Here is a 15,712-nt window from a genome sequence, read left to right as displayed (position 1 = left end):
ATTTTGATTAAATACCACAGCGGGTATATGCCGTGTGTATGAAGCTCACATCTACTGTCTTTGTTATCTGCTGCTATGTGTCTTGTTGTGTAGATGTGCCTAGATACGTTAGCCGTTTCGTCGGCGAAACTCCAGTTATGTGGTTTTTTTTCTGCAAAATTTCTTATCCACTTTTACTTGTTTACAAAACTGTGTGCGTTTCTTATGTGTTCTTCTGCCCACTTCACTGCGCAAGACTTTGCATATCTTTGTGCTATTTGACCGTCTCCAGTTCTTAGAATTTTTGGTGCTTTTAATTTTGCTTGCATCGCCAAGAGGAGAAGCCAGCGTCAGTAACGATGGAACTCTCTCCTTTAATTTCCCATTATAAAAAGAAATGTCGAGCTTACGGCAACAGAATGCCTGCTAATAGCAATAAACATACCCGTCTATGACAAAGGATTTATAAGCATATAAAAATTTGGCCTATGCTGTAAAAGGCAGAAATAAAGAAAGAGAAAATAAACACATCCCGTTATGCTATATTGAACGTTTGACATTTATTGACCCATCGGCTCATTTGCGGACGTAATGCAAGAATGTTATGCGTTACTTCAGGGGAGGAGGCGGAGGGGGGCGAGGCAAACGCTTTCTGTCAGAGCCATTCAGTACCATGTTTGGTTCAAGTAAGGGAATTCAATAACCTAATGTCATTTATTGTATGGAGAACGCGGCTGCTATGAGGTCGTTATTGTCAAGTTTTATGGACTGCGGGACGTTTGAGCGGTGGGAAAGAAATGTTCAGTTATATATCCTGAACTATATCCTGGATTGAACCTGAAAACTAATAAGTCTGGAGGACACAATCAAGAGCAAGCACAGTATAGAGAGCTTATCACATTTTAATGCGTAGATGTACATTGCAAGAAAAAAAGTTCGAGGTCCTCCACATGGAAGACGGAATTCTTGAAACACAATTCATGCGCTTGACTAGTTTTATATAAATATATAGGACACAGCTTACATAACTTTACACGTACACTATACAATGTTCAGCTGTCTGAAGCACAGGGTGGGTAAAAGCACCATAGTGAAGATTACGGGGCACAACACACTTGGTTTCACACCCAGTAAACATCCAAGGGTTATAATATCGTTCATGTACATTTCATATATCCTTCAATGAGCAACATGATACCATCAATATAAAAAGTGGCTGTACTGATTCTACTCTGCCTGCCAGAAAATGATTCTGTAGGAAAATAAAGTTTCAGGCTCTTCAGGAAGGAAATATAATATATATAGTAATGAAGTAGTAAAGGCCAGCAAAATTTGTAGCCACACACGGAAAGCTTTACCGTAGACAGTCTATATATGGTATGTTTACCTGAGTAAGATAGCTATAGCGGTAGTCTATTATGTGGATAATGGAAATAACAACATACAATTTGGGCAAATGTTTTCAATGTGTGATATCTGAGCTACAAGAGTCAGTTCGCCACATAATAATTGCACTATATTAAGCAAGGAACAACAACTATTCTACTTTATGCATTTCTTGTTACGAACACCAACGGGAATCAAGACAAATTTATTGCAAAGCAACGGTATTAAATTATTTGAAAAATAACGTAAAGACAGACGCATGCAGCTTTGTGTGATGCAATTAATGCAACATGGCCTAAGTAAAGATGAGCTACGTAACATGTAGCACCAACCACGTTTAATGCACAAAAGTCACTTGGAAAATATTCTTGGTGTTAGTATCCAAGCTTCTTTAGGTATCTTTGCTTTCTAGCTAAAAATTTCTAAGCTAACTCGTTGGGTTAATAACTTACTTCTTGTTATTTTAAATAAGTTTTGTCTTAATGAAACCATGATCTTATTAGCAATTTCACTATCTATAGATGGAAAACGTAACATTACGTGCTGATATTTGAATTTTCATCTATAGAGAGACGCGCTCGCAAATATGTGAATAAAAACTGTTGTTTGTTGGAATTACTTAATAACTGAGAATGCAGAGCTACATGACTATCACAAATCGATGACGTACGGGAATAGTTTTGCACTGAGCTCTTTTGTCTAGAAAATGTGTCATACTTTTGTATGTAATTCTTTTTCATGTAATCTAGCATTTTAATATAGAATGTACATGTAGAACAAATGCTTAATTTCGCAGATATTTTACTTTGTCTAACACAAACAAGGTTGCTGAGCAAGAAACAGATCTATTTAATGCCAGTGCACTTTTAGAAATCAGATTTGTTTGATAAGATAATAGCCACGACAAGCTGTTTGCAATAATATCAGATCTACATTGGTGTTCTTGAGTCGCGTATGGAAAGCTGTTCGTGCGCCAGAAAATGTTGACGTCATTGAGCACCAGAAAGCTTCGAACAAATATTCTGAAGCTCACTCCGCCGCTTAATATTTCTGTGTAAGATCCACCTGAAAAGGGAAAGGCTAGATAGTGTAAACCCAAGCTGCATGTCACAGGAAGTATTTTAATGTTGTAATTTGTTGTTTCAGTTTATTGTTTATAGCATATTTTAGTTTACAGACCACGTAATCATGTCTCCGGATAATTTTCGTACAATATACATCTTTTCGAATTGTGCACATTACGATATTTTGACTTTCTTTCACATAACAATTATTTCTTCCGGAATTACCTTTACTGGAGCATTTGGAACAAAATTCTTGAAGTTAAAATAGAAGATGAATAAAAAAGTTCGTGCCAGCTTTTATAAATCACTAGATGACAAGGAAAACTACTTGCAACTCGTCTGGAATATTGCAGCGCAGTTGAAAACTTTATTCTGGTTCGGAGAGCTAGCCCAACACCATTGAATTTTCCGGTCACCTGTTGTACCCGGCGAGAAAGCTGGCATTCAGCAGCCGGATTAGGGCGTATTTGATGAATGGAAGTTCTGAAACGTTCGTTAGACAAAAGGATTACCCTAGAATCCACAAGGTAGACGGCTTCTTAAGATTTTCTTTAACTTACTGATTAAGTCGCTAATTTTAGCTAGTTTGAGTCTGCATCACGTTAACTTTACGTTTTTGGGGGGTTTCTCATCATTTTTTGTGCCCTGTTTCGTGGCATCAAAGGAGAGCACATTGCTCTGGAAAATTACTCAGGGGAATTTATCTCTATTCAATGTCGCACCTGCATTTAACTTTACGTATGGGTGATAAGTACGACTTCATTGGTCGTTACCTCAACGGCAAAGCAAAAAGCTGATTACTGAGCCATCTGGATTCGTCTAAGCTGTTTTCTTGGCAAAGTGCAATCTTGGGATCTAATAATGTTTCAGAAATTCAGCGGTGTTTTCGATTTTCACATTCAGACCATTCACTGGCCACCGCAGCGGGTAATTTAAAGCCTTAATTTTTAAAAAATGCTAAAGAAGGCATCTAAAAAAATTGAAACATCAAAAAAGACAGAATTCTAAGAATACTGTCACCATCATCCCTTAGCGCATTTGCTAAACATAGATTGTTGCGGGCCGCGAACTGGTGACATTGTGCACAAAAACTAATACCAACACTGCTTGTTACTTCTAATGCAGTAACCTGCTTGGATGCCTGGTTGTTTGACTTTTGTTGCTCAATTACATTTCTAAAGACGTACACGAACTGCTCTCAGAATTTCAATATTACATGGGCATCTCTAACGCTATAGTCACGCCGCAGAACGCTCTCTTTTGTTTTCGCAGCTGGTTTGTATTTAAAACTTTTTTTTTACTTTGGTTTTGAACTTCTAAACTTGCTTGGTTGGTCGTTGAAATTGTGACAAGTTAGCATAAATGTAGCTGTCAACCTAAATGTGCTGTAGAAAGTAACATGTGCTGCCTCAGTCAGTTAAGTGTGCCAGCGTCAAATGATGTTCCTTAAGTAAAGTGCTTATGCAAATCATCATGAAGATATTGCATTACGAGAACAACTATCAAGTTAGCCTAAAACAAGCACGTAATAGAATTTTTAGGAGACAGGTTAATACACAATAAATGACTCCTTACCAGTAATGAAATTGACACGTACAATTACGTGTCAGTTTACTCTAGTGTAGCACTGGGGCCTGGCATTTTTTTTGGTAGGGGCCAGAGACCCACCTGCCATGTACTAACGCAACAAAACAGTACTGTGACAAAGATTACCAAATGAAGTTTAATTGCAATGTGGATAGCCGAGAAAGCGATCCTATAGAATATTTATTTATGAGCAAGATTCAGTTTCTTTATATTGTTATATTATGTAGTATTGTTAGTCGAACCTACGCTCCGGCTATAGCACTTTTTTTTCTTTAAGGACACAGATTATATGTGTTGCATGAACGAATTTTCTTATTCATTTTCTACAGCTGCTGCATCTAGCTCTAACAAGAATTTACTGATGAGGTCGTTTATAATTTTCATATTCATTGTTAAGTGGAAAAAATGAAAAACAATACGATTACAAACAAGGCGATAAACTGCTCACTTCTGGCACCTTTACTTCTCTTATATAACGTAAACGTGCTGTTACCTATTATGTAGAATGCGTATTTCAAGCATTCAACAATAATTACTAAAAGCAATCATGATGATTATGTCGTAGTTTTTTTTCTTTACACCTAATTATTCATTTCCTCTTACCTGTCAATGAGCTGCAGGATGTACGAAGACCGGCCTGATTAGCACCTATAGAAACGCCTACCTTTATTTACCTGTCTTTGTACCGCTGATACTCAGGCGATAAAGAACCTATGCAATATTAAACGCCGTATTCCCTCATTTATTCCACTGGTATAGGCTTTTCTGTCTTAGTGGTTTGTTTTCACATATGGCGGGGGACCTGTTTTGGGCGGGATTAAGTTCAGGGCTCAGGTAAATTACGATGCATGGCGTAAGTGCTCACGTTAACTAGAAGGAAGGCGACAGGTGTCACGGAGTTACATACGTACAGACAGGAGACGAGACTGCGAGGACAATACTCCTGCGAGCGAGAGCCCCCGTCGATAAGGTACGAACGCGCACTTATGTTTTGCGGCAGAGGAGAGCGGTTTAAAAAGCCGCGTTAAGGCTCCGTTCTCCCATCCTCCGCTAAGGAAGATGTTGCTCGCCGCCAAGGCTCGAGCTTCTGTCTTCTCTACACTCTCATCAATCGAAGAAACTTTTGCTCCACCAACAAGTGCTATCTAAATACAACAACTATACGAAGCACACATACAAATCCACGCGTGACAATGATACGACAAGGTAACTTGGTTCGCTGCCTATCTACTAAACCTATTTGACAACCCCTACTAAGTGCCCAATAAGTTCAACCTAATAAAACTATTTTGCTGGTGTAGGCAGGGATACAAAGCATGGAGTGTCTCTTCAAACCACGAGTTCATACTGAAATAGCATAGGTAGTGTAAAGCAATATTGCACCTATAATTATTAGCTATTACTTCTGGAATGACGCTAAAGGCGCCTAGGATGTACGAGATATTCAATAAAAACTTTATATGGAGATATTTATTCAGACTGGTCGACCCGTCCTACGTGAACCAGCTAAGGCAATCAAAATGCTGTTATTTCGTGAGAATGTCTAGCACTTTCCCCGGCTACTGCGGTCTACCCTAAAATATTTAATGCCGGTAAGATTGCGAAGACCGTAATCACCCACCTAATATCTAAAATTCTGCATACGGCCGCAATTACTATGGCTCACAATAAATTGACGCTATCTGTTGGTTCGAATATGTGTAATGTTAGAAATTTTTCGTTTCTTAGACAGGCATGTCTCTCAGTTTCATTTTGTACGAGAAACACTAGTGAAAGCATAGGAGACATTTCTGCCGCTTTCGTGTGTTTAAATTAAACTGTAGGTTCATGCGCTTTAGAACCATCTAAATAATAACACCGTTGACACATTATTGCGATAGTGCGAAATCTTGTTTAACACTGATATCAAATAAAAATAAGGAATATCACGTCTGTCAGAATTACAAACGCAATTTTCTTTGCAGGAGATATGGGAACCGTCCTCAGAGAATGTGACATTTCATCGCATATGCGGATTCTGGAGGCAGACGTACACGACGTTAATGGGCATAATTACGGCTACAGCTAAATAGTCTTTTTACAGTTGTGTTAACCTAAAACACCAAAAAACTCCTTTTATTTTTCTTCTCTGGGACATTAAGAAGCAGCACAATTCACTGTGCAACACTGCAGTACGATACAACACGAAAACAAAGACTGACCCTTCATGTTATAACACTTCTTCAGGCTGGCGTAACCAGGTAGTCGGGCATAATCTAATTATGGCTATAGCGAAACCAGCCTTTCACGATTGTGTTAATTTAAGATACACCAGGACTCGCAAACTGTGTTCCTTCTTTGGGATATTCACAAGCACCAGAACCCTCCATGAAATATTTCACGCCGCACCACCACGGTCATCACACGCTCCACCGTTCAGAACGCTCTACAAGTTTACGGCTCGAACTCAGCCTGAAGCGCTACGCCATCACAATATCCTGAAAAGAAAAACACGTGCTGCACAACAGCCCCTCACAAGTTTGTTGCCGCACTCGCACATCGTATCGAGAAGGAAAGGCGTTGCCTTCCTCACAAATGCGTCCTGCGCGTTCCGGAGCAGAGAAGGCTGCGAAAGGCGCGACGAAAGTCGGTGTTGAACACGGTGTAGATGACGGGGTTGAGCGCCGAGTTCACGTAGCCCAGCCAGGTGATGAAGTTGACGAGGCGGTCGGACTGAACGCATTCGTCGCAGAAGGCGCCCGTCACGTACATTATGAAGAACGGAAGCCAGCACAGCACGAACACTCCCATCACGATGCCCAGCACGCGGGCGGCTCGCCTCTCGCGCGAGAGCGAGATCCGCTGCCGCTCCTCCCAGCAGGTGAACACCTTCACGCTGGGCGGCCGGCCGTTCTGCTCCAGCGTTACGCTGGTGTCGGCGAGCGACGGCCGGCTTTCCCTGGCCGGCCCGCGCTGCTGCGGAGGAGGTGTGTCCTCCGATGACGAAAGGTGGCGCTCTTGAAGAAGCGCGACCGACGGCTCGGCACTTGCCGGACAGCGGGTAGCCGAGCTCGGTACCTTGGCGGCGGCGTTGGCCCGCTCCCGCAGCCTACGGCGTGTAGCCAGAAAGATCTTGAGGTACACGATGCTCATGATGAGCAGCGGGATGAAGAATGATCCACTGGCCGAGTACAGGACGTAGCCGGTCTCCTGCAAAGGAGTTAAGAAACTATCAATTGCACATAACTCCAGAAGCTTTTGTACACTAACTTATTAGGCCTCATTATGCGCCCCGGTGGCTTAGCGGCTATGGTGTTGCGCTGCTAAGCACGAGCTCTTAGGATCGAATGCTCGTCATGGCGGCCGCATTTCGGTGGAGGGGAAATGCAAAAGCGTTCGTGTTCTGTGCACTGCGGACACGTTCAAGATCTCCTGGTGGTCAAAATTACTCAAGAAGTCGCTTGCTATGGCGTGCTTGATAATCAAGTCGTAGTTGGGGCACGTAAAACCCCAGAATTAATTTCTTTAGCCTTTATTAAAGAGACGACCTGCTAAGACGCCCGCCCTTTAGCCAAGCTAAACTCGTTCGGCATATTCGTTCACCCAGCATAGTCAATATTATTACAGTATAGGTTCCAAGTACTTACGATTCTATTCAGCCGACAGATGTACTTCATTTAACTTTATATGTTGGCACACTTATCTTTACTTGCCTGCAAAAAGGCCAATGAACATCACTTGAAACGTGAACGCATTGCGAGTTTTTTTTTTAAACAGACACCAGAAGCACGAACACACTTCAACGTTGTAATGATTTGGTTCCTTGCAAGACAACATTCAGGACATAGACAATGAGATAATAGTACTAGTTACAATGAAGATGCTTGATTTCAGTGTTTGGCCACAATAACCATGCAAGCTACCCGCCACAAACCTGCGTGAGTCGACAAGGCGTTGTCTCGTCGAACTGCTCGGGCCAGTCGTTCCAGCCGATCAAAGGTGGCACCGAGATGAGGGCGCTGATGACCCACACCAGAAAGATGGAGAGTAGCACCCGTCGTAGCGTGCGCTTCTGGGCGTAGTTGATGGGGTCGTGTATGGCCCAGTACCGGTCCAGTGCTATGGCGCACAAGTTGAGGATGGATGCCGTGCAGCAGAGGACATCGCAGGTGAGCCACAACTCGCAGAAGTGCAGCCCAAACACCCAGCGGCCCATTATCGAGTACGCCACGTTGAAAGGCATGACGAGAAGCGCCACGGCGATGTCAGCCAATGCCAGAGAGACGAGGAACACGTTTTGTACAGTGCGCAGGGGCCGGTGGTTGAAGACGGAGCAAATGACCAGCACGTTGCCTACCACGGTGAAGACGGTGATGAAGCTTAATGTGAGGGCTGTGGCTATGGCTTCCTGCACGGACATTGCGATCCCTCCAGGAAAGGCTTCCACCACATCAGCGATTTCAAATGATGATGTATTAGCCGCATCAGCAACAGTTGTGGCGCTGGGCAAGGGTGCCGAAGTCCAGAAGACTCCGTCATCCTCGTCCATGGCTCTTGTGTCCGGTTTCACCATGGTGTTTCGAGATCAAGGAAGAATGATATCCGATAAAGTCGGCTTAAAAGACGACAACATTGCGGCGAACGAACGCATGGGTCGGGGGCGCAGGTCTTCGCCCCTTGCGGTCATGATAGAGGTAGCCTTATTGAACGTCTGCGTGAGGCCCGAGAGCACCAATTCACTGCTGCACTTTCCTGCACAGAGCACAAAAAAAGCACAGATTTACAAGGCATTACCAGCGAGAAGAGAAAAAAAAAGTCGCAGTCTCGCCCGGAAGGCGAAGCATTAATCGCGATAGCAACTTAGTATCCAGCTATACGAAGTAAGGATAGTATGTTTATCCGGCGTTTAAACTTGGAAACATTTGTCTACCAACCGAATGAACAAGCGTGCTGCCAGCGCGCACAGGCAAACATGAACAAATCACACTCGGTGACCGCGGGCACACGCTGTCAAAACGTTGGCGTGGGCAAGCGCGGCGGCAGCAGCGAGCATGGTGACCTTCGGGCTGTGTATCGCTTCAATGCAAGCAGCGGTGAGAAAACTGCACGCAGAAATGTATGAGCGTTCTGCAGATCGCTTTCAAGATAGGGCGCGCGCGACCGCGCGTCGCCGTGCTAAGTACGCATTGCTGGCGGAGTAGAAGCCACGTCCCCTCCTCCCCCCCTTGCACGCAGTCTCCCCACTTTTCTCCCTTTTGCGCTCCAGATTGAGCCGCGAACGTCATTCCCCATTGCGCCCGGTCGCGACATACGCAGTAGCTGAAGGAGCACAACGCTGGCTCCCCTCCCTCAACGCTTTCCCCTTTCCTCCGTCGCGCGCGCTAAATTGAGCCGCGATCGACGGCTTCTTTCGCGTGCGTTCACTAGCACATACAGCGTGCGGAGGGTGGTGGCTGTGTTATCATTCATTCATTCATTCAAAAAACTTTATTAGCGTCCTGAAGCCCGGTCTTTTCAGACCGAGGCGGGCCGCGTCCACGTCGGCACCGCCAGGCCGAGCCTTATGGCGTCATCGTGGACCCTCTGGACAGCCCGTAGCTGATCTTGATATGAAGAGCTTGTTATGAACTTGTGCCAGTAAAGCCATTTTTCTTCGGGGTCGGCGAGAGTCGCGGGACAGCCCGCCAGCATGTGTCTGATGTCAATGATGCCATCGCACACGTTACATTCTGTCCTAATTTCTCTTTCTGGGTGAATTTTATTTATGAAATACGGAGTGGGGTACGTCCCGGTTTGCAGTAAACGTAGCGTCACTGCCTGAGCCCTGTTCAATTTTACGTGTGGCAGAGGGAATTGCCTACGCCCCAAGTAGTAATATTTAGTTATGTCGTTGTAAGTTAGTAAGTGATCTTTATGTTCCCCTGAATGGTAGTGGGCGTCGGTTCGGTTCTGACCGGCACGGCAAGCAAGTCCTCGTGCCAGGTCGTTCGTCACCTCGTTGAGGTTGGGCCGAGTCTCGTCCACTTGTCCCATATGTGCAGGAAACCATCGGATTTCAGTTTTGATAGTTTCGACCTTGTCGATAATTTTAGCCGCAGTCCCAGCTACATAGCCTTTGTCAAAGCTCTTAATTGCTGCTTTGGAATCGCTATAGATGAAAGACCATTTACGGTTCCTGATGGCTAGAGCAATCGCGGCTTGCTCCGCCACCGTGGAATCCTTAGTGAAGATGGTGATGGCGTCCCGTACCTCGCCCCTGCTGTCGACCACCACGGCGGTGTAGGCCTCTTTGCCTTTGACCCAGGCAGCGTCTACAAGGGCCGCCTGTTGTCCTAGCTGTTCAATTTCTTTCAACAAAGCTTTCGCTCTCGCTTTTCTCCTGCTAACATTGTGTTCCGGGTGCATATTTCTCGGGAGGGGGGTGGTTCTGATCGCGTCTCTAAGTTTCGCGCTCAATTCTACCTCGGATTCCTTCGGGTTCATTGATCTATTTGGGTCTGTCCCTATCGCTTTGAGTATAAGCCTGCCCGCTCGCGTTTTCGTCAGTCTTTCCTGCTGCGCCATCTGTTGCGCTTCCGCCATCTCTTCTATCGTATTGTGCACGCCTAGGTTCATGAGCTTCACGTTCGAGGTGCTGATGGGTATACCTAGGGTAGCCTTCACTAACTTTCTGATCAGAGTGTTTAGCTTGTTCAGCTCGGCCTGCGACCATTTAAATAGACCTGCCACGTAGGTGAAGTGACATAGAGCGAAGGCATGCACTAGCCTTAGAGCGCTGTCCTCACCCAGGCCTCTGTGTCTGTTGCTGATTCTCCTTAGTAATCTGATGACTTGGTCCGTCTTGTTGGAAATGTGCTGAATGGCATTCAGGTTGGTACCTCCCGCTGATATGTGGAAGCCTAAAACTTTAATATTTTCCACCTGCCTGATCGCGGATCCGTCGTGACAGCGTAACATAATCTTGGGTTCCTCCCCGGGGACGTAGCCCCTGGGTCTTCGACCCCTGCGTCGATGTTTTAGGACCAAAAGCTCCGACTTTGCCGCCGAACAGTTGAGTCCCATCTCGCCCAGCGTGCTTTCCACGGCGTGTATGCTCTCTTGCAGTCTGGTCTCCGTTTGGCCTACGTTACCGTTGGCGCTCCATATAGTTATATCATCGGCGTATATTGCAAAGTGTATACCTTCTATGCTCTCCAGTTTTCTCGCGACTCTGGTCATTGCTAGATTAAATAGCATGGGCGAAAGTACGGCTCCTTGCGGGGTGCCCCTGTTTCCCAGGTTCATCACCTTTGATTTTAGTTCACCTAGCGTGAGGCTTGCTTGCCTACCGCCCAGAAACGCCTTGACTACACTGTGTAGCCTCTCGCCCAACCCCAGCTCCGACAGGACCTCGAGGATGGCCTTGTGCTCTATGCGATCGAAAGCTTTTTCGACGTCTAGTCCCAGAATCGCTCTCGCGTGCACCGGGCTAACGTGTATGAGCTGGTGTTTGATCAGGAGCATGGCGTCCTGAGTCGATAGTCCGGGGCGGAAACCGATCATGTTATACGGGAGTATGTCATTTTGCTCGACGTATTTAGTGAGTCTGTTAAGAATAACGTGTTCCATAGCTTTGCCTATGCACGATGTAAGCGATATTGGACGTAGGTTATCCAGATGGAGTGGTTTGCCCGGTTTTGGTATGAGGATGGTGTTAGCTATCTTCCATTCCTCCGGATAGTCTCCCTTTCTCCACAACTCGGTGAAATGATCCGTCAGGAAAGTGATCGACTCATCGTCTAGATTCATTAAGAGTTTATTGGTAATACCGTCGGGTCCGGCTGCCGATCTACTAGAGAGACCATGGAGGGCGGCCCGTACCTCACCCTCGGTGAAATCGCGGTCCATTTCCTCGCACGGTCCTCCCATGTACTCCACGCGTTCGTCGCTATCGCCCGGTTGTTCGAGCGGGAGATATTTGTCCGCGAGCTGTCTCATGACTACCTCCTGAGTCGTGCACTGGCTGACTTGATGTACCAGTTTTGTAATTGCTGTTCTCTTGTTTGACTTAGTGTCGCTCTCGTTCAATAGATGTTTGAGGATGTTCCAACTGCCTCCATGTTTGATTCTGCCGTCTGCCAAGTGGCAAACTTCGTCCCATTGCTGTTTCACGAGCGTTCTCGAATGCTCCTCGATCTGTCTGTTTAGCAACGCTATCTTTTTCCTGAGCTTTCGGTTCAGTCTTTGCGTTTTCCATCTTTGCAGAATGGATTGTTTGGCCTCGATCAGATGCGCGAGCCTACTGTCCATGCTCTCTATGTTTTCTTCTGTCTTAATTTCTTTAGTGGCCTCCCTGAGGTCCTCTTCGAGCTGGTTGATCCAGGTCTGGAAGGACTGTCTGCCCGCTTCTATCGGTTCCGATTCTAGTCTCTTCGCTCTAACTTTCCTAAAAAGGTCCCAGTCCGTGCACCGAAAGGTTCTAGTCTCTTGCTTCGGCATACCTATACCTATGTGTATGATATAGTGGTCGCTGCCTAGATCGGTGCCCGAGTTTTCCCAACTAGCTTGTTTCGAGTTGTTGACAAAAGTTAGGTCGGGCGTAGAGTCCCTGCACGTGGACGTGCCACAGCGGGTGGGGAAAGTCGGATCTGTGATCAGGCACAGTCCCAGGTCCGTGGCAAGGTTCCATAACCCCTCACCTTTCTTTGTATTCCAAGCGTATCCCCACGCTTGGTAGGGGGCATTAAAGTCCCCTCCGATGATGAGCGGAGAGCTCTTTGCGACTGCGAGTGCCTGGTTGAAAAGTGCCCTAAAGCTTTGTTTCTTGTAGGTGGGACTGCTATAAATGTTCAGGCAGAAGATACTCTGCGCCCTGCCCTTGTGCCTTTTGAGTACGACTTCTACTAGAATATACTCGATTTTACTCAGTCCGAGATGGATATCGTGTTCGATAAAGGGTAGCTTTTTGTCAACGAGGGTGGCCAATCCCCTTCCGGAATCTTTTTCTCTACATACCGATTTGTACCCGGTTAGCTTTACTTCGTCCGCTAAAGTTTCCTGCAGCATAATTACTTTTGGTTTGACCCCCATCGATCTAATTAATTGGCGCAGCGATGCCTTTTTGTTGTGGAATCCGCGACAATTCCACTGCCACACACTAAAACTGTGGGCGCTATCCATGATTATTGAATGGGTTAATTTTGCTGTTACCCGCGATCGATCTCTTTGGAGCGCCCCCTGACGTTCCGGAGAGCGATTTTACGCTTTCTGATTCTGACGGCAAGAATTCGTCGTCGTCGCATTTCGTTTCGAGTTTCTTGAATCGCTGTTCGGCCGTTAACCTCCATTTCCATAGTTTATCCACTTTAAAGTTAGTCCTTTCCGTCGTTTCTCTAATTTCTTTGATTACCTCTTTCAGCTCGCTAAGGACTTCGAAAACCGAGTCAGTTTCGGGGCTTACTGCTCTTTTTTTCGGGGCGGGGGAGTTATCTCCCTCGCCTGGTTCGTTGCTTTGACCTACTGGTCTTGCTACTGCTACGCTGGCAGGGTTCGGCTGTGCCTTCTTTTTCAGTTCTGCTACCTGTTTGGTCAGCTCTGCATTAGCTTTACGCAAAGAGTGTACCTCCCTAATCAACTGTTCTATTCTGGCATCATTGCTTTCAGTCACCGCCGGCGTAGTGGCGCCACCAACGATTCTCACCGTACCTTTTACTTTATCCGCCCAGGCGGTCCCAACTGTCGGCTTGGCACCGGGTGTTCCATCTTCTAAGAGCGCCTGGGCTCCTCCCGACTTGGAGCGGCTTCTCTCCCTCGCCGCCGATCGCGACCGGGCGCGTTCCCTTTGCACCTGCGATCCTCCCGACTTGGAGCGGCTTCTCTCCCTCGTGGCCGATCGTGACCGGGCGCGTTCCCTTCGGCGAGCTCGTACTGTTCGGCTGTGTTATCGCTCTTGGGCTTTATGCGGAACCTCATGGCAATGGCGACGCTGACGGAAAAAGGCTCCTGGGGCGCTATGACGTAAAACTATACGGAACTTTTCTATTCCAATTCGGCAATCAGCCCCCCGCGATTGGTCAAAAACATTTTGGACCACCCCAACTTCACCTGTCTTTCACGCGACGTCACGAAAACCGCGATAGCTCCCCATATGATATGACGTGTACGCAGTGATTATGCGTGAAAAATAGTTATTTCTTATTCGATGCCTTTTCGCCATTAGCCCTCGGCTATTGATAAAGGTTTCCGGGATACACCCACTTCCCCTGCCAGTCACGTGACGTCACAAAACCGCAAAACCTCACCGCGTCGAAGGGACGTGTACGCGTTAAAGATGCATTAATATGCCGAACAAATCTGAATTTTCTTCTGAATAGCGGCAGGCTACCCCGCTCGACAGGAATAAAAGATGGCTGCCGCCGCTCACTCAAGCACTATAGCTACGCGCATGCCTGCCGGAAAGCATGGGTTTATTTGCGTATAATAAAACTTTCTGCGTGGCCGTTGTAACGTTTTCGAGCACTTTCGGCACGTTTCCGACCTCGTTCACGCAACTATTCTTTCCTGAAGATGCGTTTTAGCGTCATTCTTAAGCGTACGTTGCATGCCGCGCGATTTTCAACCAGCCACCACCAGCTAAGTAAGGGAAAGTGGACGAATCGCAGACGCCGGCACCACCGTCTTCATCCGGTTAGCCATTTTCAGTGCAGTGGCTCGGCCCCATCGAATCCCAAGCTGCTCAGCAATAAGGCAATAAGACAAGCTGCTCAGCGTAGGCTATGTTATTTGTTTTTCAAGCAAACAAAAGTGACCGCCTGAACGAGAAGAGCGTTTGATTGGACTGTTCAGAGAACCCTGCGTGTGACCGCCCGATGTTTGCGTTGGTGGTTACGCAAGTTTGACGCCAGGAACATGGAATGAAAACATATTGGAATAGTTTTACGTTATAGGGCCCTGGCTTGTCCATGTAACTGCTATCACCATAATTGTGCTCAACATTGATATAAGATACGTTAGACAGATATATTTTGTATCTGTATTTACTGCCGCTCGTTCTGCGCTTCCTTGACAAGGAGGTGCACTGATTTTCGGACGTTCGTTTCAGCTATGAGACCTCTAAACGCTCTTCACCCTAACATGTCTCCTCGAATAAATTGTATACATCAGTTTTCTTTTAGCTCTTTTTATTTTTTGTGTGGCTAGTTATATTTGGCTACTCGAATAGCTTATTCCGATACCAGCGTCATTTTAGAAGGTAATGCCAGCTTTTCGTCCCAATTGGTTTGGCTTGCCACCCTATTGCGTCAGGAGGATACAAGTGGTGTTGTATGAGACCCTCCTCACCCCCCCCCCCCCCCCACCTTCCAGTTGTTACTTAGTGGACGGCTTCCTCATGTGAACGGGAACCACTTTGTTTTGACATTGCAATGTGCGAACAATAAGTGCAAGAATAGCTGTGTGTTCTGTTCAAGTTTTCTTGTTGCATTGAAACACTTCAGGAAGTAATAAGCAAACATATCCAGGAGAAAAAAACTGTGCCTGTTCTCAAGTTTGCATGGTATCCTCAATGTCGGGGTGCCGTTACTTCAACAGCACTTCACCCCTGATTGATGTCTGTACGTCACTGTTGCTGCTCGCCGTCAGACTTGCAGAACGCGCACCAGACGAGCTCACAATAATTGACAAAACAGAGTTCCCTATAGTGAGATGAATTTGAAGCATCAAAGGTGAGCACACTCAAG

At 46.1% G+C, this 15,712-nt stretch overlaps 1 protein-coding gene across 2 annotated transcripts in view; it reads right to left on the bottom strand.

Moving 5' to 3' along the window:
* Nucleotides 1-2,503: 2,503 nt before the first annotated feature.
* The window catches only part of LOC135899138 (probable G-protein coupled receptor No18), a 128,788-nt gene continuing 115,579 nt past the window's right edge, over nucleotides 2,504-15,712 (bottom strand). Inside the window, exons 1-3 of one of the 2 annotated variants that reach the window (XM_070535499.1) lie at nucleotides 8,930-9,052; nucleotides 7,930-8,747; nucleotides 2,504-7,205 (exon numbers count right to left, since the gene is read on the bottom strand). In XM_070535499.1, coding sequence (XP_070391600.1) covers nucleotides 6,585-7,205; nucleotides 7,930-8,568 — 1,260 coding nt within the window. In that variant the 5' untranslated portion in view covers nucleotides 8,569-8,747; nucleotides 8,930-9,052 and the 3' untranslated portion in view covers nucleotides 2,504-6,584. Of the gene's footprint in view, nucleotides 7,206-7,929; nucleotides 8,748-8,929; nucleotides 9,053-15,712 lie in introns of those variants that run through there. The other variant, XM_070535498.1, reaches the window with a different exon arrangement.

The sequence above is a fragment of the Dermacentor albipictus genome, chromosome 3 (genome assembly GCF_038994185.2).
Source record: "Dermacentor albipictus isolate Rhodes 1998 colony chromosome 3, USDA_Dalb.pri_finalv2, whole genome shotgun sequence".
Classification (NCBI taxonomy): Eukaryota; Metazoa; Arthropoda; class Arachnida; order Ixodida; family Ixodidae; genus Dermacentor; species Dermacentor albipictus.
Note: the sequence above shows the minus strand (reverse complement) of the source record. Positions and strands in the feature narration are given on the sequence as shown.